This window comes from Macrobrachium nipponense, chromosome 1 (assembly GCF_015104395.2).
Source record: "Macrobrachium nipponense isolate FS-2020 chromosome 1, ASM1510439v2, whole genome shotgun sequence".
Classification (NCBI taxonomy): domain Eukaryota; kingdom Metazoa; phylum Arthropoda; class Malacostraca; order Decapoda; family Palaemonidae; genus Macrobrachium; species Macrobrachium nipponense.
Window position 1 is genome coordinate 107,534,265 of NC_087200.1, and position 25,158 is coordinate 107,559,422.

Below are 25,158 nucleotides of genomic sequence, written 5' to 3' on the forward strand. Positions count from 1 at the left end.
AAAAAGTCTACGAAATCAGGGCGTATCATTTTCATGATTAATTGCATTTTTTTTATATAGAACTATTAAAATACTCAGGTGAAGCATTTTTAGAGGGCTTTAAGTACTCGCAAATTTTAGCTATTCACGGGGCGTGGAACCTATCCACCACGAATACGTCGGTCCACTGTATTTACACATAGAAGATGGAGCCATTTCACAAGAGGCGCAAGAACTTGAGTGAAAACCTGAGGAATTGTAGAGAGGCCAAAGCACAGAGCTTGAAACTGATAAACTCTGTCCCAGAAGACAAAGAGACATCAAGGACAGGTCTTCAACCCCCCTCCCCCCCCATAACTTGAGAACTACAAACAGATGGTTGTAAAAACCTTGTGTCGACATCCTTAACCACCTCTACAGCTGTCTTCGGAATGAGGGATGAAAATTCTTCTGAAAGGGCAGAATACCTCTCTAAGCCTTTAGAGTAGGCTGTCAATACAATGGGCATAGTGACCAGAGCAGGTTTCTCCCTGAATGGGATAGAGTAGCCCCCTTTAAGAACCTTGGTTACCCTGGTCCACTCCTCTAACCATTGATTCCTCCCAAAAGTAGAGGAATCTGGCTTCTACTGGTACACAAAGGACTAAGTCTTTACTTCTTGTAAGGCTTGGTGGAGGTCCTCTTGATTGTCTTGGCCGAAAAACGTACATTGGATCTGGATCTAGGCTGGAATCTCTTGTCTGCTCCCACAACAGGACTGCTGTTGGAGTGGAGAGACTGACTTGGCACCGAACAAGGACGACTCTTTAAGTTGTTTAGCAGACTACACAAGAAGATCCCAGTTGACTTCTGGAGGTTGGAAGCTATTTCTATAAACGTGGCCTGGGGAAAGAGATGGTGACTGTCTAAGGGAGAGAAAAGAACAGCTGACTTCTGCATGGCAGCAACTCCCTTAGTTGTGAAGGAGCACCATGACTCTCTTTTGTTGAGTACCTATAAAGAGAAAAGAGCAGCAAGTTCCAAGAAGCCATCTCTGATGGCTGTCTGCACAGGACAGGACACCAAGCCCTTCTGAAACAGTCTCCTGCCTAGCCAGAACTGTCCTCAATCACCTTGGCGAGGGCTCCGATTGTCTAGTCTAGGAAACTGAAAACCTCAAACACCTTAAAAATGTTCCTGACCAAGTGATCAAGTTCCACTGACGAGAACATTAATCAAGATATTGAAGTGAATTGCTGTGATGGTAATTGCTTCATAGCAAAGGAAGATAAAGGAAAGGAGAACTTATTTTCGAGAAGTTCGGCAGTAAGGAGGCTTTCGCACCCGTGTTGGAGGTGCCTTTTTCTCGCGGTTGTTCTGGAATCGTCGGGCGTGTTGTGGAGCGTAAAAACGTGCCAATGTGAAATGAGAAACGCTGCAATTTCTGATGCAATACCTCGTCTAGATTCATCTAAGAACTTCTGGAAATCTCGCGAGTCTGTGACGCTCGCCGTAGGCTCCGCCCCCAGAGCGCCATATAAATACGACGAACGAACTTTGGAGAGCAGAGATCGTAAAAGAGAGACTCCAGTTAGTCACAGAGAGATATCCTCAGTAAGAGCCACAGATCAGATTATCAGTGAGGGATCAGCAGCAGCAGAGATCACCCGTGAGAGATACATGAAAAAGGAACCGACGAAGGATCAAGAAAAGTTGCTCGGGAGTTGGTTGGATACTGGTCTAATCGTCTTCAGGAGTGGACGACCGAGTTGTCTCTACGTTGAGCAGACTCCGGAGAAGAAAAGGGGGGAGTTCCTGGCTTACAAGTGAACTACTTTCTGCAATACAGAGTCAAGAGGACGTCTGCAATTGCCGCTCTCCTTTTTGTGAAGCCACTGCTTCGAGTCACTAAACCGGCCCGCAAGTATTTGAATTCCCTCACTGTTCCCCCAGTTCATGCAGTGTAAGATTCTGTCTTTTTATGTAAATAGGAGATACCATTCTGCATTTACCTTTGTTAGTAAGCTTGTAAATAAACCTTTGTTGTGTTAGTGTTTCTTTCTATATTCGTATCCCCAGTTTCAACTGTTGGTATTGAAATATTTTTTTTATTATTTCATATCGAGCCTGAAGCGGACCTCTCTCAGAGACCGTAACACTGTGTCGACCCTTGGCCAGGATTTTTCGACACCTTAACAATTGCCACAGCAGCTAGTCTATGTAGCTCCACCTCCTTATCACCCAGTTGAGTTTCCATCTCTGCCATGCTGTGTTGCCACAATAGGCTAGGCAATAAATGAGGACAATAACCTCGAGTTGACTGTCCAACTGGCAGTTCTACTCTTTACGTGTGGAATAGTCGAGGGTGAGCTGACAGGTAAACCTATGCGTGAATACCTGGCCTAAGCCTCGTCGTTCAGCCTTCACTACAATAATGAATTCTGGATGAACTAGAGTCTGACATAAGCTGAAAAAAAAAAGTCCCAAAAAACCTAACAAGCTCGAAGGCTATCAAAAGTAAGAGTACTTCACCAAATCTTGGAGAAATATCAACCAACAAGTGATGAAAAGCAAATATAAGCTGCTGCATACAACCAATGTTCAATCAGAAGCCGACAGAAACTAATTAAGCTCTTCAGCTGTGTTCTTATTTTAGTTCAACAAAAGTGGGCAGGGCTAGTCACCTACATGAAAAACTATAGAAGAGCTACCACAAAGTTTAAAATTTAAGCTGTCACACGAGTTGAAACTATAGCTATGTAATTACATGGTAAGTTATTTATATGAGGTTAATAAGTATGGTAAGTTATTTATATGAGGTTAATAAGTATGGTAAGTTATTTATATGAGGTTAATAAGTATAATACAGTACAATTTCTTGTACAATTATCTGAAAAATGGAGAGCAATTCTCTCCTACAACAAGATCCACTTTCTAGGCCTCATAGACCTAATAAATCAAGGAAAATGGCACTTATGGAGACCTTAACCAGATGTGAATTTAGAGGAAAGTTCACAAGCTGATGCGAGTTTCAGTTAATAGTGGTTTTCGCATATCAGCACACCCCCAAGAATGGAACCCCTGCCGATAACTGGGGACTGTCTGTACAAAACAAATAAGCATATATAAGTAAAAGAGAGAGAGTTAATTAAGTTCACACACAACACAATAAAGTATACATACAAGTAGAAAGCGAAATCAGTAACATGAATTTACGCTAACTAACGAAATACGTATATGTGTTAGTGCTAACTATTTTTGTTTTTTCAAGAATTATTATATTTTTGAAAATTGACTCAATCCACATCCCACCTCCATTCAATGTGGAATCAGCTAGGTAATTAGTAAGACACTGAAATAAAAATGTAATTTTTATAATAAAATGAAAACCAAACAATTACATGATCAAAGCCCTCCCTCCTCCCCACAGGTGGATGGTTCATGGGCCAAAACGAATTGGGAACACCTGGTCAGTCATATCTGTTACTCAGGAAAGGGAGTGGATCCCCTGTCACCTGCACTAGCGATGGCAGTGCCACTGTTAAGTTTGAATTTTGGTCTGCTGTGTAGGGAGCCTACAGCTAAGTAATTGTTTAGCAAGTATAAAATAATATCTCATTTTATTTTAAAAAAATTAAATTTTACCAAAGAATCAGGGGGAAACAGAAAGTTGTGAGGACAGGATAGAAGAGATGGTGGAATGGAAAGGTCTTAGTACTGAAGAACTACAAGAGTATATGTACAAAGTGAGAAGAGTGATGCAGTGCATATGGTGGGGATGTTTCCATTACTACAACTGAGCCTTATGCATAGGAATATGTAGCAGTTTGTGTGAACATTTTCTCAGAGGGTTTTTTCCTTGATTCACACAAAAGGAGAATTTATATGGCACTGGAACTATCACCTAATAGGAGCAAATACATATTAATGAAAATATAGTACTTAGCTCTTAAATTTAAAACTATCAGTATTCAATTAAAAGCAATGGATTACTCACGTATGCTTAGTGAACCTCCTATGACAAACTGCACATGATGTAACTTCAGATAGCGTTATTTTCCTGCTCTGACATGCAACTATATCCTTACTTGCCTAGAAAAAATATATAGAAAGGGTAAAAGACAGATGTAGTAATTACCTTCACTTCCAATTATTCTTCAGTTATTATTATCTGTTGCAGATCAAGTACTACTGTGAATATTAAACAAAAATACAAATTTTTAAATAAAATCTATTTTAAAAACAGATTACAAGCCTTCTCATGCAGTCAAGTATGACTTTAGGGCTACAGAGTTTACACCTCCTGGAAAATGATCCCTCACTGAATTGTTTCCTGCCTCCATGAGAGGATAGGAGTTGGGCCAGTTAAGTAAAGTAATAAGTTTGTAAAATAAAAATTCAATAATGGTTCAAAAACTTTTTTTTATACATTCATTATTATATATATTACAGAAGCCTGAGTAGTAATTTAGGTGGGATGGCCTTCTGATTTTTCTAGTAACTAATCCCTGGAGAATATTCACCCAATTCCCAACAGTAAGGGTAAGGTGGCCAGACAACTGAAGCTATCACAGGGTCATGGGTTGGCCAGCATCCTTGCTAGCAAGACCATGACTTACATCCATCCTAAATCATTTGAACAAATGAAAATTGTTTCCTTACTCTGTTCTCAGTAGCATACCAAAGTATGCCCCAAAAGTAAATCCTACGTAATTTGAATGGATTTTAAATATTTTTATGGTGATTACATCAATACAGTGTACGTAAATGGATTCTGTAAGTGAATAATATGTTATACATATTTTGCTGTGTTTTCTCTTTAAAGTACCATATGTATACTGAGAGAGAGAGAGAGAGAGAAGAATTTTTAATAAATTTATGGGAGGGGGCAAGGACTAACCACAATATGATGTAAACAAAGAAATTACTGTAGTAAATCATTGTTTTATCATAAATGTATTTGTATGTAATCACGAAAATACTAACATGAAGTAACAAACCTAGCTTTCTGTTTAGAGGTATTTACGTCATATGTGTCCCATCATTCTAAACTACCCACGTATTTTAGATATGCTCTATACAATAGTACAATCCTAAAATATGTACCTGTACAGTAAATATCATTTCAAAATCATTACTACACAGGAAAATCTCCATATACATAAAATAATGGCACAGAACAATGCGCAAAGTTACATAGGGCAAAGTAATTGCCCATCTGAAAGGTAAGGGATACTTAGGAATAACAGTTGTCGGCTGGTACATAATTTTGCAACATGACTTTGAAAGTATATTAGGGTATTCTGGAATGATATTTCGAGGTATATTTTTGTCTGAACTGTCGAGTTTGGAGATGAACTGTTAAAATAGGCAGTTTAGGCATTTTAGGGGTATATAGCCTACTCAGTAACTAGTAGGAGAGTACTTTATGTAAGGTTACTTTGGGTGTTTTGGGATGATGGTTGGGGGTGTATTTTTATTTGAAAAGATATTAAATTGTTTTAGTATGACAATTTAGGGTATACTTTTGTTTTAACTATCAAATTAAGCAGTAAAATGTTAAAATAGACAGTTATCAGCATTTTTAGAGGGAATTTTTGAATTTCCACATTTTTAATTTCTGTGGCAGATTCTGACACCTACTCCCACGTAAAAGTAGGCGAGCACTGCATAGGAGGTTTTCCCTGAAGGAGATGGAATACCTTTTCTTGAGTATACAGTGGAACCTTGGTTTTTGTACATAATCTGTTCTGAAACCTCCCATGAAATCCGAAATGTACAAAAAACCAAACAATAATTCCCATAAGGAATACAGTGGACCCCCTAATTCGTGGGCGATGTGTGCCAGACAAACCCCCCCCCCCACAACCCCCCCCCCCCCCATTCCCTACGAATACTTAGAAACCCCTCTAAAGACGCTTATAAATGCCTATCTTCAAAGTTCAAATAACAAATGTACAGTGGTCCCCTCATATTCGCAGGGGATGTGTACCTGAGACCGGTCCCCCCCCTCTGCCCCACAAATATTTAGAATCCATGAATAGTTGGAGCCCTTATAAAAACACTGAAAACAGCCTATTTTGTTAGTTAGAACTCAAGAAAAACCTGCTAAAAATTTTTATACTTGGATTTTTAACCCTCTCACAATCTGATGACATGTAGCACGTTGATAAATTTTTTTCTGTAATTGCACAGATGACGCGCCAGGCACGTCATATGTAAGTTCTTTTCAGAAAATATTCATTAAAAAAATGCGTCAATCATAGAAAACGCAGTTGATGCATTGGGTTGACAGATGATGAACCTCGAAGAAAACTCAAACCCGACGCCGCTAGCTTACTTAGTTACGATACAAAACGTCAACATAAGTAGGTTGGAAAATCTTAAAATTGCACTCCGTAAAATATTAATATCTTTTAATCAATTACAGCTCATTAGCAAGCACATTTATAGCAAAATTATTGCTTCCACATGAAAGATCAAACATTTCTACACAATTTAGGTATAAAACAAACTCCCCAAACATAATTAAGGGATTTTGACGTAGGAAAAATCTATTTCTGGGTGATTGGCTCGTGTCGCCCTATGAAATATCCTTAAATTCATTATTTCTAGGTAAAATTATCCTAAAATTACCAGAGAAAAAATAAAATCAAGAAAATGTCAGTTAAACTGACTCGCTCACTCTATAAAAGAAGTGTCAGTATGGAAATATGGGCGAGTGGGATCACTACCACGAGTCATTTACCATTTAGACCTTCCAACATAAAATCCCCCACCTGAGAGAGCTGATACTAAAGGGTGATGCGACCGCTACTACTACTACTACTGACGCCAAGCGGAGAGCAGCGCCTCTAGCGGTCATCCTTAAGGGGACCGTCCGCTATGGCGGATGACATGTCAACTTGAAAAAATAAAAAATCGAGTTATTACTTGTACCTATGCAGAAACATAGCCGTGCATTCTTTCCAGAAGTTTCATTCACAGCCAATTATTTTCACAAATAATGAAGATATAGCAGTTTTTAAATGATGACGTCATCGTAACTGCGTCGTCTGTATGACTTGAGTTTGACAGAATCGTTTTTGCGTGTTTATTTTTGCATATATACAGCGATTTTTTTAAGATTTTTTCAAAATTCTCATACATCTGGTAGCAATGAAAGGTACTGTGACACTGGGTGAGAAGCGAGCTTGTCTGAGCGGTTATTTATAGGCGAGACTCGGAGAGTGACAGTTACGCCACAGACGTCAAAGCAGTTACATGCACGTAGGCACTTGCATTTGGTTACTATCTATTTACGTTGTTTTTATAACTTCTTAGTGAACTTATAGCAATGCCGAAGTTACCTAAGATCAAGAAGGCTACTCAGCAACTATGGCTAGCAAAATTAGCGAAGGCCAGGAGTGTGCTGAAAGAAAAACACGAAAATTCATTGTTATCAGCTGCCCTCATAGTCTCATGTCTCGCCGTCAACATCATTGTCTGTCACGCTGAGGGTACTAACACCCCTTTTAGGGATAGGACCACGATCCTTGATGTAGAAATCAACAATAAAAGTACAAATAAAGTAATTCTAATAATGTTGTTTTGACTTTTATAAGAAAAAAGCAAAAATTTACAATAGCAAATCTTTGGAGCTCATAACTCAAAAACATACTTATGCGTATGTCGGTAACCATTACTCGGTTATTTATTATCCAATTTTAGAGAGAGATATCATTGGAAAGAGGAATAAAAATCCCATAATTCTGTGTGACAGAATTTTGATTTCTTTTTTTCTTTTTTTTTAAGAATTTTTTGAGTGTCTAGACTAAAAAAAAAAAAAAAAAAATTCATAAAAAATAAAAATAAAAAAATAAAATTCTGTCACACAGAATTGTTCCGTATATAAAGACGTTTTTATGGTATGATTTTCATACAACTGATGTCATATTAGCGGAGAAAACTCTACCAATTTTTTTTTTTAATCAGGATTTTGCTAATAAAACGAAAAGTTTTTGATCAAAATGACTTGAAATTTTTATATGATGAAGGTATTATATATATCTAAAACATATATGAAAATTATGTATTTTGCGTAATAAATAAAAAAAATAGACATCATAGCGGACGGTCCCCTTAATACATGAACATCTTGTCCTGCAGGGTGGGTAAAAAAGGAACAGGGTGGGTTTCATAGGGCGACACGAGCCAATCACCCAGAAATAGATTTTTCCTACGTCAAAATCCCTTTTCTGGGCTCAGCTCGTGTCGGCCTATGAAATAGTACCAGAGAAACAGACAAGATGGAATAAAAGGACAAATGAAACCAAATAGTAAAAAGATTGATATAATATAAGTGAATCAAGACTCATTACAGCATACTAACAAAAAGTACTTAAAACTAGCTTATACTAAATAATGGTAGGTTAACATAAAGTACTTAAAAATTAGCTATACTAGAAATTGGTGGTACATAATAGTATAATGGTAATTAGAACAATATATAATGATTCACTAATTTAAGTATTATTTACAAAATATACAAACTCATTGTGTTCTACCCTAGCATAAAAATAAGGGTAGAAACACTGAAGCACATTATATGCACACAATGTGGATGCCCCTGGCAGAAAAATAAGAGGCAGTCCACCAATACGATCCTAGCGGCTAAGGCTAGAGTATCACGAAGAGCATAGCAGTAGGGTGAGGCATGTTGGACGAGGTAGGTAGAAAGGAGACCTGGATCTATACTACAACTACTGTGCAGCATCAGGAGAAACAATATTTCCCGCTGCTACTGCTGAAAATTTTAAAGATTCCAAGGACTTCAGGTAATGACGTTTAAAGACTGTCGGTGATTTCCATCCAGTATACTTTTTAAGATCCTCAAAATTCATATGTTGGAAATAATTAATTGAGGTGGCTACTCCTCTGATATCATGTGCTTTTGGAAATGATTCAGGGTTGGCTTGTTTAATGAAGTAAGGATCTGTTGTCTGATTCCTTTCACTGATAAAGTGCCACCTTTTTCTCTCATAAAGAGAGGACCTGAGGATCTAGAGGATGTACGAGATAGAAAGGCTCTTAAAGTTGATACTGGGCAAAGAAGAAGGATCTTGCGGAAGTGGGATAACTTTCCAAGGGGCCCCACCTTGCAAGGGGATCCTCGTTTTAGCTAAAAACTGCGATCCGGAGAAAGTAGAACTTCTCCTGAGGGGAGAAATTCTACATGACCCGTATCTCTGAATAGAGCCGACAGTTCTGAAATTCTGGCTCCTGAAGCCAGGCTTAACAAAAATAACGTCTTTCTAAGTAGCATTATGAATGTGCAAGACGAGTTGTCAGTATCTGAGGCTAGTTTGAGGACATCATTTAAGAACCATGAAACTGAAGTAGGCCTTTGAGAAGGTCTAGTCTAGCACAGGCTTTGGGAATAGACATAAGTAAGATTCCGTTAAGTCTATTTGAAAACCCAACTGAAAGATTTTCTTCAAAGCCGATTTATTAGTAGTAATGGTGCTAGCTGCTAAGCCTTTTTCAAATAAGGATCTGAAAAAGGATATAGCTAAGTTAACTGTCATGGTTGTAGTGTTTGATTCTTTCAGGAAGGATGCCAACTTTATAACAGCTGAGTCATATTGTCTAATAGTTGACTCTCTTTTATCTGATTCCAGAAAGAGGATGTTTTGTGGATCAATGTTCAGCATCTTTTTTAGCCGCAAACTTCATGAAGTCCATAAAGTTAGGGTCTGAAGAATTCCTGAGGAAGCGAAACACAGTCCTAATTTGTACTGATTGCGACAGCTTGGGATTGGGAATCCGTTGAGGTCGGAGACCCAATTCCAGAAGCAGAGGAATACCAGTTGCTTTTTGGCCAATCTGGAGCAATCAGAGCTACCAGTCCCTTGAAAGTCCTCAGCTTGCTCAGAACTTTCAAAAGAAGATTCACTGGAGGAAAAATGTAGATTTTCTTCCATTGATTCCAGTCCAACGACAGGGCGTCCGTGGCATAAGCCAGAGGGTCCAGGTTGGGGGCCACATAGCAAGGGAGCTTGTGGTTCGCTTGTGAGGCGAAGAGATCTACTTGGAGACCTGGGACTCTCTGGCATATCCACTCGAATGACCTGTCGTCTAGGGACCATTCTGACTCCAGAGGGACTGACCGGGATAGTGCGTCCGCTATCACATTTCTTACCCCTGCCAAATGAGTGGCAGATATATGCCATTTGTGCTTGTCTGCTAGAGCAAAGATGGCTATCATGACATGATTCACGTGTTTGGATTTGGACCCTCCTCTGGTGATGCAATGTACTACCACTGCACTGTCCAAAACTAGTCTTAGATGAGACTTCTTTGGGGGAAGGAGTCTCTTCAGGGTAAGAAATACTGCCATTGGTTCCAGAACGTTTATGTGGAGCTGGCGGAATTGAACGGACCAAGTCCCCCTGAACTTGCGGTGAATTGAGAATATCACCCCCAACGGACAGGGAGGCATCCGTGTGAATGGTTAACACCGGAAGGGGATATTGAAGGGGTACCAATTTGGCAAGATTCTTCACTTTTGTCCATGGACGGAGCTGATTGCGAAGGATCTGTGGAATCACTGACAACTTGTCCCGAGATTTGGCGTTTGCTCTTGACCGCCAAACTCGATTTATATCTTTCAGTCTTGCTTTCAGAAGGATGTCCGTCACTGAGGCAAACTGAAGGGAACCTAGGATTCTTTCCTGGTTTCTCCTTGAAGCTTGTTTGCTTTTGAGAAATTGCCTCACAGACTTGGCTATTTCTTTCCTTTTGACCACCGGAATTGACAGATTGTGGGAGGATAAATCCCATTGGATTCCTAGCCACTGAAAACGAGACTCCGGAGTGAGTCTGGATTTCGTTTTGTTTATCTGGAACCCCAGATGTTCCAGAAATTGCACTACCTTCTTTGTGGCTTTGAGGCATTCCTCGACCGTTGGTGCCCAGATTAACCAATCGTCGAGGTACGCTACTACCATTATCCCTTGTGTTCTCAATTGTTGAACTACCACTTCTGCTATTTTCGTGATACCCGGCCCTGGGGGCTACGTTCAGACCGAAGGGCATCACTTTGAAGGAGAACGTCTGATTTCCTAGTTTGAAGCCTAGGAATGGACGGAAGTGTCTGGCTATAGGGATATGATAGTATGCGTCTGTAAGATCGATAGAGGTGGTGACGGCCCCACGGGGAAGTAAGGTCCGTACCTGCGAGATGGTCAGCATTTTGAACTTGTCGCAACGAATGAAAGAGTTTAGCTTTGACAAGTCAAAGATTACTCATCTTTTTGTTGAGCCTTTCTTTGGCACGCTGAACAAGCGACCTTGAAATTTTAGATGCTTGACTCTCGCAATAGCTCCTTTCTGAAGGAGTTCTTCCGCATAATCTGTCAACTCCTTTGATGGTATCTGATAGAATGATCTGTTTGGAGGAGGATCTTTGATCCAACTCCAACCCAATCCTTTGGACACAATACTCTGTGCCCATTTGCTGAACCCCCACCTGTGACGGAAGAGGAACAGCCTCCCTCCTACCTGGGGAGCCTCACTGTTGTTGAGCGGGTTGACCTCCGCGCCCTCCTCTGAAGTGCTTGCCTCTTGCAGCTCTTCCTGTGCCTCGTTGGCGAAAGTGACCTCTAGCTCTGCTCCCCCTAGAAAACCTGTTGAAGGTTGGGAAGGCTTGGCTTTCATACATTGAGTTGAAAGCTGGGGAGACGGTGTATGAGGTCGAGGGCTGATTCTGAGGAGACAACAGGAGAATGGGCTGTGTCTGCTTAGAAGTCGAAGGCTGCCCCTGTTGTGTAACTGGGACGGCTTGGACGAAATGTTGTTGTTGCTGCTGTTTTTGGTAGGGTTGGAACCTCCTACCAGTTTTCTTCAATTTCTTACCAGCAGCAGGGGCGCTCTCTTGCTTCCTCTTGGAAGAGATGCCCCATCTGGCTCTAAGGCTCTGGTTAAGCCTAGCAGCCTCGTGATGCACTCATCACAGAAGCTTCTGGGAAGAGGTCCGCACCCCCACATGCTGGAAGCTAGAAGCCTATTAGGCTCGTGCCTAATAGTTGCCTCCTGCAAAACATGCTTTCAACAGTTCCTTCTGGCCGAAAAGAAGTCAAAGGCATCAGCTTGAACCGACTGGAGCTGGGATTTAGCCAGTATTTTAAAAAGTGGTTCCGTAGCATAGGAAAGAGCAGCCATCTCCGTAATGATAAGGGAGTTAAGAGATCTCCCAAATCTTGTGCGGGCGTCGAATTCTGCCTGAATAAGGCTATCAGGCAGCCTCGGGAGCTTCTCGCCAAACTGATCCATCGCACAGTCTGGCTTCAGCTTACCTACTGAGAAAGTGGCAGGTAGGTTCTCCCACAATTCTCCGAAGGACGGAAAGAGAGGAGATGTTGATTCCGCCTCTCTCAATTGTGGCATGGGCTCGTCTTTAAGGACTGCTTGGAGAGTCGCTTCTACTATCTTAGTAGCGAATGGAAGAGAAGCCTCCTCCTCCATAGCAAAGATAGTGAAGGGGCTCTTGAATGCCTGGCCAGAGTTTGGTATTGGTACAATCCCAATCCTCCAGGCAGTGAACCCATTCCCTCTGTGCGTGATCCCTACTATACAGCACAGTCTCTCTAGAGATCTTATCCTCCCTATTGAGAGCAGTCACCGTAAGCCTAGCATACCCTATGAAAGGCTGAGTCAGTCCAGGGGGGTAGAACTCGAAGTCCTCAATCCTTCTTGTTCCACACTCCGGAATGGAAATCATGCCATCCTTGAAGGGGGCATACGCTGCCACCCTCCAAGGGTTATCCATAGAGAAGGCTGGTAGGGATTCATAAGGAGATAGCTGGAGGAGACCAGTACCTGCCACAGGGGAGTTCGCTTGAGGGGCCTGAGTGAGGCCAGCGAAGCGGTCATCATGCTCCCTAACTCGGTTAGAGAGGTCCTGTATTGATTGACCAGATTGGTTGATGGTACTAGAAAGTTGAGCAAACATTTGCTCAAACCTTGTACCGAGAGAGCCAACCATCTCTCCCACTTGTTGCAACACTCCTGCTGAGAAAGTGGTGGGATCAAAAGAGCTAGGTCCCGCCACCCCAACAGGAGTTACCGGAGTAGATCCGGTAGATGCCGGAGAAGGCACTGGCTCGGCAGGAGCGCGGGCCTTCTCCTTAGAAGCCTTGCTTCTTGAGCTCTTCGAATGAGAAGAGCTAGGCTTCGCCTTCACCGCATCGGTAGACTTCCTAGCCGTCTTATGGAGGGTCTTCTGTTCTCTCTGTCCCTTCACCTTCAGGGGTACAGAGAGAGCCGGTTCTCGCTAGAGACGCTTTTCGGGTGAACGAGAAGGGATCTCAGATCCCGTGAAGCCTTGAAAAGAGGAAGAAGAAGGAACACGGGGAAGAAGATCCAGGAGCGCTCAAGGGTAGACCTTGAGCGCCCGAAACACCTACCTCAACCAACAAATCCTCCGCACCTACCACCATAGGCTCAAGATTAAGATCCAGGTTAGCTACGTCTGGAACAGGCTCCTGCATCGAAACGGACCCAAACGCCTGCTGCACCTCCTGCTGGATGGAAGCTATGAGTGGGGCTGCTGAGATGGGGTCCACGTACCCCGTCGCCTTGCCTCCGGGGAAGATCTGGATGGCCAGCTTCTTATCTAAAATGTAAGGCTGGCCCTTGGCGGCGTTCTTCCCGAAGCCGCCTACCCAAGCTTTCAGGGTTGCTAGGGCGACTTCTTTCACGGCGGCAGCCTGCAAGAGAAGGCGATATGAAGCTTCTAGCGGCGGAGATACGGTTTAAAGGAGCTTAAAACTAAGGGTAAATCATTGATAACAGGAAATATGTCCAGGAGTTTACTTACCCCACCCAAAAGCTGACTCACGAGGTCATAGCAGATGGTGCATGCCTCAGGGTGCCAAACAATCATCCCGTTGTGGGTAGTGGCACACGGGGCGTGGGTCCTACATTCTTCATGGGCGCAGAACAGCGTTACAGCCTGGATCTTGGCAGTTGGTAGCCTGTAAGTGGAGAGATACATGAGTATCAGAGTGCACACTTACAGCCTAACATAGACTCCGCTGCATGCCGGAGCATGTAAGTTAGATTAAAACTAGTGCTCCGCCGCAATACGTGTGGTTAGATAGGCGGTTGGTGGGGGTCTGCAGCTTACGCCGGAGACAGGAAAAAAGTTCCAACCAGGAGTGGTGAGGGGCCATGAAACCACGACAGAGAACGACGGAGATAGTACGTAAAACTAATAAAACCAATAATCATCGTATCAGTAAGGGTATATCCTTATAGAATGAGATATGACTCTTTCCGTCTACTAGAGGAGTGCCCGGGTAAGGAGCGAGCTCTCCTCCGGTAGCGAAAATCAGGATATAGTAGGCAAGCAATATAGACCACTAGTAATTCCCACCCACCCGCTGGCGGAGCCAGATGGACTTTAACCGAAGGGGCTCCCGGCTTCAGCAGGTAGCTCCGCTTCCTGTTAATGGTAGGGGAAGGCGGGTTGGAATGGGGAAAAAACAGGGGTTGGGGGGGGAATCCCGGCGTGAACATGGCGGGCGAGAGAGAGAGGGGGGGTGGCCTACCCCCCCGTCCCTACTACTACCCGTCAGGTAACCCGGTACCCGAGACAAATGGTCACCCTAGCCCCCAGCTGGTATGGAACTCCTCTGGCCCCCTCGGAGGGAGAGGGAGGTAGGCTACGGTGGTTGTCATGACAACCAAGGAGATCCACCAGACCCCTCCCTACCACATGGTAGGGAGGGAAGGGGGAGGGTAAGGTGCCTAATGGGACACGTGATCGTAGGTGGCCTAGGACGCGATAGCAACACAACCACAGAGGGGCCACGTGAACCAGACTGTACCAACACATGGCACAAGGCACCTAGGCTAGCCTAACACCCTAAATAACACTGATAATAAATAAATACATCGTAAAAAGATAGAAGAGACACTTGAGTAAAAGAGAAAGAAGCCCAGGAGGAGGCGAACTGATCCGAAGAACAGTCGACTACTCGGAGCCAGCAGTTGCCGATGAAGAGCAAGAGCTGGGATGCTGGGCCAGAAAAACACAGTAGTATAGCCCTAAATACCAAACTAAGAGATAAAAGGTAAAAGGGATGGGCTGTGTCCTAACTCTAAAATACGATGTAATAAAACGATGAACATAAAATAGAGCCCATAAGCATAAGATGTCCCAGTATGGAAGACCGGGAAATCTTAACAGCACGAGGCGGCTCAAGGCCGCCACGAGTCAACCGGGAGACCATATATGACCTAAAAAACGGAAAATACTGGTCCCTGGAAGACTGGAATACCAAAAATTATTACTTATGAGGCACTTAACTTAGCTGAAGCGATTGCAGCACGTTCCATCGTTGAAAAGGATAAATCCAAAGCGAAAACAACACGAGTGAAAAAAGATGCAACTAGCGTTGTCGAGCTAATAATTAAGGATGACCGCTAGAGGCGCTGCTCTCCGCTTGGCGTCAGTAGTAGTAGTAGTAGCGGTCGCATCACCCTTTAGTATCAGCTCTCTCAGGTGGGGGATTTTATGTTGGAAGGTCTAAATGGTAAATGACTCGTGGTAGTGATCCCACTCGCCCCTATTTCCATACCGACACTTCTTTTATAGAGTGAGCGAGTCAGTTTAACTGACATTTTCTTGATTTTATTTTTTCTCTGGTAATTTTAGGATAATTTTACCTAGAAATAATGAATTTAAGGATATTTCATAGGCCGACACAAGCTGAGCCCAGAAATATGTATTATATTTTTCATGATTATTTCCAAAAAATATCTAAAATTTTTCTTGAAAATTTCACGTTCATCACATCGTTTTTATTATTTCTAAGCCTCGTAAAGATGTTCTGATTGATTTAGAAAATAATTCAATTATTTGCCGACATAATTGTTTGTTTGTATGGTGTCTTTACGTTGCATGGAACCAGTGGTTATTCAGCAACGGGACCAACGGCTTTATGTGACTTCCGAACCACGTCGAGAGTGAATTTCTATCACCAGAAATACACATCTCTCACTCCTCAATGGAATGGCCGAGAATCAACCTGCGACCACCGAGGTGGGACGCTAATACTATACCAACCACGCCGCTGAGGCGCTTTGCCGACATAATAACACTAACCAGAAGAGTATATCAGTTATAGTTCGGACTTACCAAATTTTGCCAAAAAAACTTTTCCATGCACGTGTTCTTTTTAGCCCAGGGGAAAAGTCGTGTACCTTACACAATTATATTTTCAGCCTGTATGCAAGAGGGTTAATAGTTTCATCACAAAAGGAATTTCTGGATATTTCTCAGAAAAATTCCACGAATAGGCAAATTTTCTGCGAATATTGGGGGAAATGTTCCCGAGAGAAATCCATGAATGCTTGAGTCCATGACTCTGGAGAACGTGAATATGGGGGTCCACTGTATACCTTAAATAACATCCTGCTTCAAAATGAAGAGAGGGAGAGAGAGAATAACTCCTTACGACTCCTTCCCCTCTGCCAATACGAATATCATCCACCAATATGTTCATCAAACTGTCATTTACTCCCCCACCCTCCTTCTCAAAGTGGATAAAAAGAATTAGTTATTATATAAGTAGACTAGATGGTTGTGAGGGGCAAAGCCAAGTGGCCCATCACACTCAAATACTACTTGTAACTCAACTAAGTTATGCCATAAATACAAATCCTGTAGTACTAGATTAGCATCTCCAGTAATGTGTTCTTAGCATAGATTAATTAATAAAATCATACCCTTGCAAAATTTATGCTTTAATGACTCATACAACCCACGGTTACAAAACCTGGTGTGTAACATCTTTGTGACCAGATTCATATATTATTGGTAGTGCAGGTGATTATAGTCCAGTCAATCTAGAGCAAAAATAGATGCAGCCAAGCACAAGTTGGTAGAGTTAGCCATTTACGGTTTTGTGATCCTTGGCCATATCTAGGGATATACGCAAGTATCGGTATTGGTGGTATCGGCTAGTTTTTGTGGTATCGGTATCAGTGAATTTCTGCCCGATACCAGCTGATACTTTTGTCATTAGTACAGAAACTTAAAATCCTTTTAGGCTTCCTAAAATGTATATATTAACAAAGCCCACCAAATAAAAGTTGGCATAATATTAATTTTCTGTACCTCTTTCCATTTCTAGAATAATTATATTGAATATTATCTTTGATAAAATTATAATTTTAACTTAGTTCAGATGGTCCAATTCCAGTATGAGTTGGAACTTGCAAAGAGATTTGTCCTTTTTTTCAGTTGAATGTTTAGTTGATCTATACTGAGAAATAAACTCTGGTCCTTTCTTAATATGATATTGTTAAGATACAATAAAGTTTGTTCATACTTACCTGTCAGATATATATATAGCTGTATTCTCTGAAGTCCGACAGAATTTCTAAAAACTTACGACACACGTAGTGGGAGTAGGGTGGTTAGTACCCATTCCCGCCGCTGGGAGGCGGGTATCAGGAACCATTCCCATTTTCTATCAGATTTCTATCTCCACTGTCTCCTGAGGGGAGGTGGGTGGGTACTTAAAATATAAATATCTGCCAGGTAAGTATGAACAAACTTTATTGTATCTTAACAATATCATTTTGTTCATGAAACTTACCTGTCAGATATATATATAGCTGAATCCCACCTTTGGCGGTGGGAGAAACAGAAAAGGATTTTAGGAAACATACATCTGCTTCACTTGAGTTACCAACAAGGTAGTGACCTGTGTAGTTGGTGCGTTCTAGATGATCTGTCAACGGGGACGGGACCACAATGTGACTAGACCATGACCATACTTCTGAGGGCAACGAGGCAAAACCACCACCTAAGTTAGCCTAACAAAATACTCCCATATACCAAAGGCTAAAAGAAGGGACGACCGCATCCGGCGGCCGACCCTACAACCATAAACATTACAATTATTAAAAACTCACCTACCCTTTTCTATGGGAAAGGATGAGCGCTACCTCCTGCCCCCAAAATAGTGTCTGCGGCGACGTATGGTCCAAGAGAGTAACAGTTTTCATATGTTGTTCTCACTTCCCGTGGGTAGTGCGAGGCGAACACTGAGTTACTCCTCCAAAAAGTGGCACTTAAAATATCTTTGAGGGCCATATTTTTCTGAAAGGCTATCGAGGTCGAAATAGCCCTTACTTCGTGCGCGTTAACTTTTAACAGCCTAAAGTCACTGTCTTTGCAAGAAGAGTGCGCCTCCTTTATGGTGTTTCTTAAAAAGAATGCCAGTGCATTCTTGGACATGGGCATATTTGGTCTCTTGACCGAACACCATAAGTTCTCCGCAGAACCTCTACAATCCTTTGTTCTACGAAGATATTCTCTAAGAGCCCTAACAGGACACAGGACTCTTTCTGGCTCTTGACCAATGATCTCTGCCATACCCTTGATCTCGAACGTTTTAGGCCAAGGATTGGAAGGGTTTTCGTTCTTAGCCAGAAAAGACATAACCAAAGAGCAGACCGCATTATGCCCTTTGAAGCCGACGTGTTTACTAATAGCCTGTATCTCGCTAACTCTCTTCGCCATCGTCAGAGCAGTTAGGAATACAGTTTTCTTCGTCAAATCTCGCAAAGATGTAGAGTAAAGAGGTTCAAAGCGACTTGACATTAAAAACTTGAGGACCACATCCAGGTTCCACGAAGGTAACTTTGGTAGCGGCACCTTGGTGGTCTCGAAAGATCTCAATAGATCATGGAGATCCTTGTTATTAGCGAGGTCAAGACCTCTATGGCAAAAAACCACACAGTAAGACACTTCTGTAGCCTTTAATGGTTGACACTGCAAGCTTCAGATCTCGTCTAAGATAAAGTAGGAAGTCGGCGATCTGGCTCACAGAGGTCGTGGTAGAGGAAACTCCTTTCTTTCTACACCAGCTTCTAAAAGCTGCCCACTTCGATTGGTAAACCGCGATTGATGAAGGTCTTCTCGCGGTGGCGATAGCTTTAGCCACAGGTTTCGAAAAACCTCTCGCTCTGGCCAACTTCTGGATAGTCTGAACGCAGTCAGACTCCAGAGCGGAGAGGTTTTTGTGGTACCTCTCGAAGTGGGGCTGTTTGAGTAGATCTCTCCTTAACGGAAGAGATCTCGGAAAATCCACCAGGAAGGACATCACCTCTGTGAACCAGTTCGCTGCGGGCCAAAAGGGGGCGATTAACGTCAACCTCGTCCCCTCCGAAGCTGCGAACTTTCTCATCACTTCCCCCAGAATCTTGAAGGGGGGAAATGCGTAGAGATCTAGGCCCGTCCAATCCCATAAAAGGGCGTCTACTGCTACTGCCCCCAGATCGAGAACCGGGGAGCAGTAAAGAGGAAGTCTCGCCGTTCTTGATGTTGCAAAAATGTCCACCAAAGGACTCCCCAAAACCCCCACAGCTCCTGGCATACGTCCTGATTGAGGGTCCACTCTGTCGGCAGCCAACGTCCTTGTCGACTGAGGAGATCCGCACGGACGTTCTCGACTCCGGCAATGAAACCTTGTCAAGATCGTGATCTCTCTCGCCTTCGCCCAAAGCAGAATCTCTTTCGCTAGAGCAACAGGGAGCGAGAGTGTGTTCCTCCTTGTTTCTTCAAGTATGCCAGGGCTTGGTGGTTGTACCGAGTTGACTTGGACTACTCGACGGGAGACTTTGTCCTGAAAGAACTGGAGCGCTAACTGAACAGCTGCCAGCTCTTTTGAAGTTGATATGCCAGGCTACCTGTTCCCCTCTCCAGGTGCCTGACACTTCCTCCCCCCCTAGTGTTGCTCCCCACCCCGTGGATACGCGTCGGAGAACAACACTAGGTCGGGGTTCCAAAGCTTGAGGGATATGCCCTCTGACAGCTTCCATGGATCGAGCCACCATCTTAGATGGCTCTTTACCTCTTCTGAGATGGTTAACCTCATGTCGAAGTTGTCCTTGTCTGTCCAGCTGTCCGACAGGAAGAACTGAAGAGGTCGGAGGTGTAGCCTCCCCAGGGAAACAAACTTCTCCAGCGAGGAAATGGTCCCCAGCAGACTCATCCATTCCCTCACCGAGCATGAATCCTTCCCTAGAAAGGCTGACACTTTTTCTATGCCTTGTTGCTGATGCTCCTGGGACGGAAAAGCCCGAAAAGCCACTGAATCTATCTGAATCCCCAGATACACGATGGACTGTGTTGGGGTCAGATGTGACTTTTCGAAGTTCACCAGAAGTCCCAGGGACACAGCTAAAGACAGAGTCGTTTGCAGGTCCTTCAGGCACCGGGTCTGCGAAGAGGCTCGTATGAGCCAGTCGTCCAGATAGAGCGAGATCCTGATGTTGGAAAGATGGAGCCACCTCGCCACGTTCTTCATTAAGATGGTGAAGACAAATGGGGCCGTACTCAGTCCGAAACAAAGAGCCCTGAACTGAAAGACCTTCCCTTTCAGGACGAACCGAAGGTACTTCATAGATTGGGGATGTATCGGGACGTGAAAGTAGGCGTCCTGAAGGTCGAGTGATACCATCCAATCTCCAGGCCTTTAGGCCCCCAGAACTGACTGAGGTGTCTCCATCTTGAACCTCTGCTTCTCTATAAAGAGGTTTAGACGACTTACGTCCAAGACCGGCCGCCACCCTCCCGATTGTTTCGGTACAAGAAACAATCTGTTGTAAAATCCTGGCGTTGCCAGGTCTAAGACCTGTTCCACTGCTCGCTTCTTGAGCATCTGCTCGAGCAGGTCGAAGAGTATCTTCCGCTTTTCTCGAGGATACGACGGGGACAAGTCCCTGGGAGTGGAAGTCAGCGGGGGCGGCTTTACGAAAGGGATCTTGTACCCCTTCTCTATGACGTTGAGAGACCAGGTGTCTGCCTCTCTTTCTCTCCAGGCCTCTCCAAACAACTGCAGCCTGGCTCCTACCGGTGACTGAAGGAAGGATCTCTCACTTCTTGCCCCTAGACTTAGCCGGGGCTCTACCTTTAAGAAGACTTCTTCCTCGGGGTGACGATCTAGCGGAAGTCCCTCCACGAAAGGGCTTCTGCTTTCTATTCGATTGGACTCCTGAAGACGTGGAAGGGCCAGCAGGACGTCTCGACGACTGGGTCAAAAGGTCTTGAGTGGCTTTTTCCTGAAGACTTACTGCCAGATCCTTCACCATAGCCTGGGGGAAGAGATGACTCGAAAAAGGCGCATACAAAAGTTCTGTCCTCTGTGAGGGAGAGACAGACTTAGCCGCAAAGTTGCAATAGAGCGATCTTTTCTTCAACACGCCTGCTGAAAAATGAGAGGCTAACTCCTCTGAGCCATCCCTGACGGCCTTGTCCATGCATGACAATACACTGGACAGCTCCCCCAAGCTGATCGAATCTGGCTTACGAGAACTGGTGGTTTTCTAAAACTCCGAGACACCAGTCTAAGAAGTTAAAGACTTCCAAGGACCTAAAAAGTCCCTTCAACAGATGGTCAAGTTCCGAAGTCGTCCCACGACACTTTAGCTGAGGCTAAAAGAGATCTCCTTGAGGCATCCACCAACGCTGGTGAATCTCCTTGCGCTGACGTAGGAACCTTCAATCCTAACTCTTCGCCGGTTTCATACCACATCCCTGCCTTACCGCTAAGTCTAGACGGAGGCAGGGCGAAAGTGGTCCTTCCCTTTGCTTTCCTAGACTCCATCCAGGTGTTAACCTTACGGAAAGCTCTCTTGGTAGACAACGACGTCTTCATTTTCACAAACCCTGGCATCTTGCTTGCTTTCGACGACGAAAACTGCGATGGAGGAGAAGGAGGGGCAGAAGGAAGGAAGGTATCCCCAAACGAATCACGAAGCAGCCGAGCCAATACTTGGTAGTCTGAAGAAGCCGACGTCGAAGGTTGTTCTTCGTCAACATCCTCAGAAGAACAGCTTAGTTCCCCTTCTTCCTTACCCGAGTGAAACCCCGAAGGAAGAGGCCAAAGTCCTTTCGCTCCAAGTCTCATGTCAGAACGATGTCGAGAAGAAGAGGGTAGCGGACCCTTAACAGAATCCTTAACAGTCACAGGGTCAGAAATCACAACTTGAGGAGAACGTGAAGATGTAGGAAGACGTGAAGTGTCAGCAAAAGCCTCGGGAACAGCGTCCGAGTGATAGCGAACTTCCACATTCGCGCCCAAAGTGCTCTTACGACTATGTTTACTAGCGTCCATCGGAGCGTCCAACCTAGCGTCCAATGAAGCGTCCAAATCAGCGCCCAACCGAGCGTCCAGCGAAGCGTCAAAAGAAGCGTCGAGCGGAGCGTCTCTCCTAACTTCCCGCGAAGCGTCCCTACGAACGTCCCGCGAAGAAACAGGGCCTGCCACCTGACGAGCGTCCCGTTGAGCGTCGACACGAGCATGTCGAAGAGGAGTAGAACGTACTGAAGTTCGTCCGACAGGAACAACATCGTCGCCAGCAGAAAGAAACGTCGAGGTCGGAATGCCGAACGTCTTCTCGTCGAGAAGAGAGAGCGTGATGAGACCTCTCTCTTTCATGACGTCTACCGCCACCTCTAGACGAACACTGGGGAGAAGAATGAAGTCTAGAGGGCGAAATACCAGGAGACGGGGACGAAAGAGGAGCAGGCGGAGAAGACTGTCTTGTTCTCTTGATCGGAAGTCTGTCGTCTTTCTTGCGACGAGGAACCGTCTCTTTCTGCTTAAGTAAAGCGTCCAGTTTGCCGTTGCATAGCAAGGATTATCTCAGTCTGAGAAGTCTCCTTACGAGGAGGAGACGAGCTGTGCCTGTGAGAAGGCGAGGGGCGAAGGGGACGCCCTTCTTCCTTCTCCAGGCAACAGCCTTGGCTCTAGAGCGAACTGGGCGCTCGAAGGCGTCATCATCAGATGACGTCCTAGACTTCTTCTGTGGCGGAAAGGCTACGCTTTCCGGAGAAGAATGCCAATCAGACATAGCATGACATGAAGCGTCTTGATCTTGAAGAGTCCTCTTCAAAGGTCGCGAATCCGGACGAGATTCCCACCCTTGCGCGGGGAGGACGAGTCGGAAGACGAGAAACAATCTCTCAAGATGCGTGCTCGAGCACGGTCCTTAGCAGCCTGGGAAGCGTCCACAGGAACTGCTGAAGGGACCCGTCAGATCGGGTGGGGGATCCCCGTAACCCTCCTTCGGCCTTTGACATGCCCTCTCCCTGAGTCCTGGGAGTCCGGCAGAGGTCCCAGCCTAGAGGCGCTATAGGGCCGATCTGACGCCCCCTCCACTTCACTAGGGGCACTATCACTGCACTGAGCACTTTGCCTGTTTTCAAGAGCAAGAACTTTAGATTCAAGCGTTTTCAATGAATCCAAAATAAGCGAAAGGGCATTACCCTCCGCAGACACCACTTGAGGGCCCGAAGGCAACACTGCGGGGTTAGGAGACACAAAATCTAAAGGAGGGTTAGAAGGGGTTACATTAATACCCTGTCTGCTACCCGATTTACTCCTGGAGGAAGACCTCCTGATCTTGTCACGCTCTAATTTATTAACGTAGGATTCATACGTCTTCCATTGCACATCACTCAAACTTTCGCACTCATTGCAGCGAAAATCAAACCTACAAACTTGTCCCCTACAACCTTTACACAGTGTGTGAGGATCAACCAAGGCCTTTGGTAGCCTCACCTTGCATTCATCTTTCATACATACCCTGGTGCTAGCCGAACTAGATCCAGACATATTTAAGGAAAAAAAAACCAAGCCAAAATCAAAACAATCCAAAGTCACGTATGCCAAGCTATCGATCCAATAACAAAAAACCAAAAAGTCAAGAGGATACTCAAGCCAATGAAAAGTTTTCCAAAATCCTGAGGCGGAGGTGCTGTAAACAGTTGTTTACAACACCGGCGACAGAAGAAATCTGATAGAAAATGGGAATGGTTCCTGATACCCGCCTCCCAGCGGCGGGAATGGGTACTAACCACCCTACTCCCACTACGTGTGTCGTAAGTTTTTAGAAATTCTGTCGGACTTCAGAGAATACAGCTATATATAATATATCTGACAGGTAAGTTTCATGAACAAACTTCTTTTTATTTATGTACCGGTATCTCATTTTTTGGGGGATTACTTAATAGAACACCAATTTATGTATTGTAACGAGGCAAAAGATTAACCCCTCCATTACCAGGACCTTTCATAATCTAAAGAAATGAGTCTGTTAACTGTTTGTAGCCAATATATAAATTAAAACTCAGAATAAAAGTATACATTAGTGAATTTGAGTAAGCACTACATACCTAAATTGTTAAAAAGTCTTCTAATGGTAGTCATAATATAAGCCAAACTGTAACCAGGTAAAAAAAAGAGATTAAATAATTAATAGTTATACTTGATGTTATTTTTCAATACAACATATCTTTGAAATTGTTTATAAAGTAACCCTATTATATGCCCTTTCAACTTTTGAACCTTTAATATACAATAACCATAGAACAAGAATGGTTTTAGTAACAATATATATTCTACATAACAATGCTAAGGAGGGAACAGGTATCGGTATCGGCCAGGATCCAGGTGATAGAGGACAGAATGAGAGAGAGAAGAGAGAGAGAGAGAGAGAGAGAGAGAGGAGAGAGAGATGATAGAGAGAGAGAGAGAGAGAGAGGAGATAGAGAGAGAGAGAGAGAGAATACAGCTGCTTATAGGATAATGAAAAACAAGGATATTTTCCTCTGAATATGTAATATTAACCCTTAAAAGCCTATTGGATGTATTTTACGTCGAAGAAAATTATCTGTCGGGTGCTTAATTGTCGTAAAATACGTCGACGCTAAAAAGTAGAATACAACAAAAACAACCCATGGTTGTAACTTTTATCAATTTTGAAATATTTTCATATAAATAACGATAAGTGCCTAAATTTCAACCTTCAGTCAACTTTGACTCAACCGAAATGGTCGAAAAACACAATTGTAAGCTAAAACTCTTACATTCTCGTAATATTCAATCATTTACCTTCATTTTGCAACAAATTGGAAGTTGCTAGCACAATATTTTGATTGACGGTGAATTTTTGAAAAAACTTTTTCCTTACGTCCATGTGATAACTCTGCCGAAAAAATCAGAAATTCTTTCGTCGGATTGTCGTAATGTTTGCGCCGTTTTATATTAGCCATTACATAAAGTTTTATATATGAAAATGTGTGTGCAATTTCATGTAGAATACAACAAAAAAGAACCCATGGTTGTAGCTTTTATC

The 25,158-nt window shown here is 43.6% G+C and overlaps 1 protein-coding gene across 2 annotated transcripts in view; it reads right to left on the minus strand.

Annotated features, from left to right (window-relative positions):
• Window positions 1-25,158, minus strand: part of LOC135219537 (vam6/Vps39-like protein) — a 405,404-nt gene that overhangs the window by 26,213 nt on the left and 354,033 nt on the right. For both annotated transcript variants that reach the window (XM_064256380.1, XM_064256379.1), the window contains exon 18: window positions 3,956-4,050. In XM_064256380.1, coding sequence (XP_064112450.1) covers window positions 3,956-4,050 — 95 coding nt within the window. The remainder of the gene's footprint in view (window positions 1-3,955; window positions 4,051-25,158) is intronic.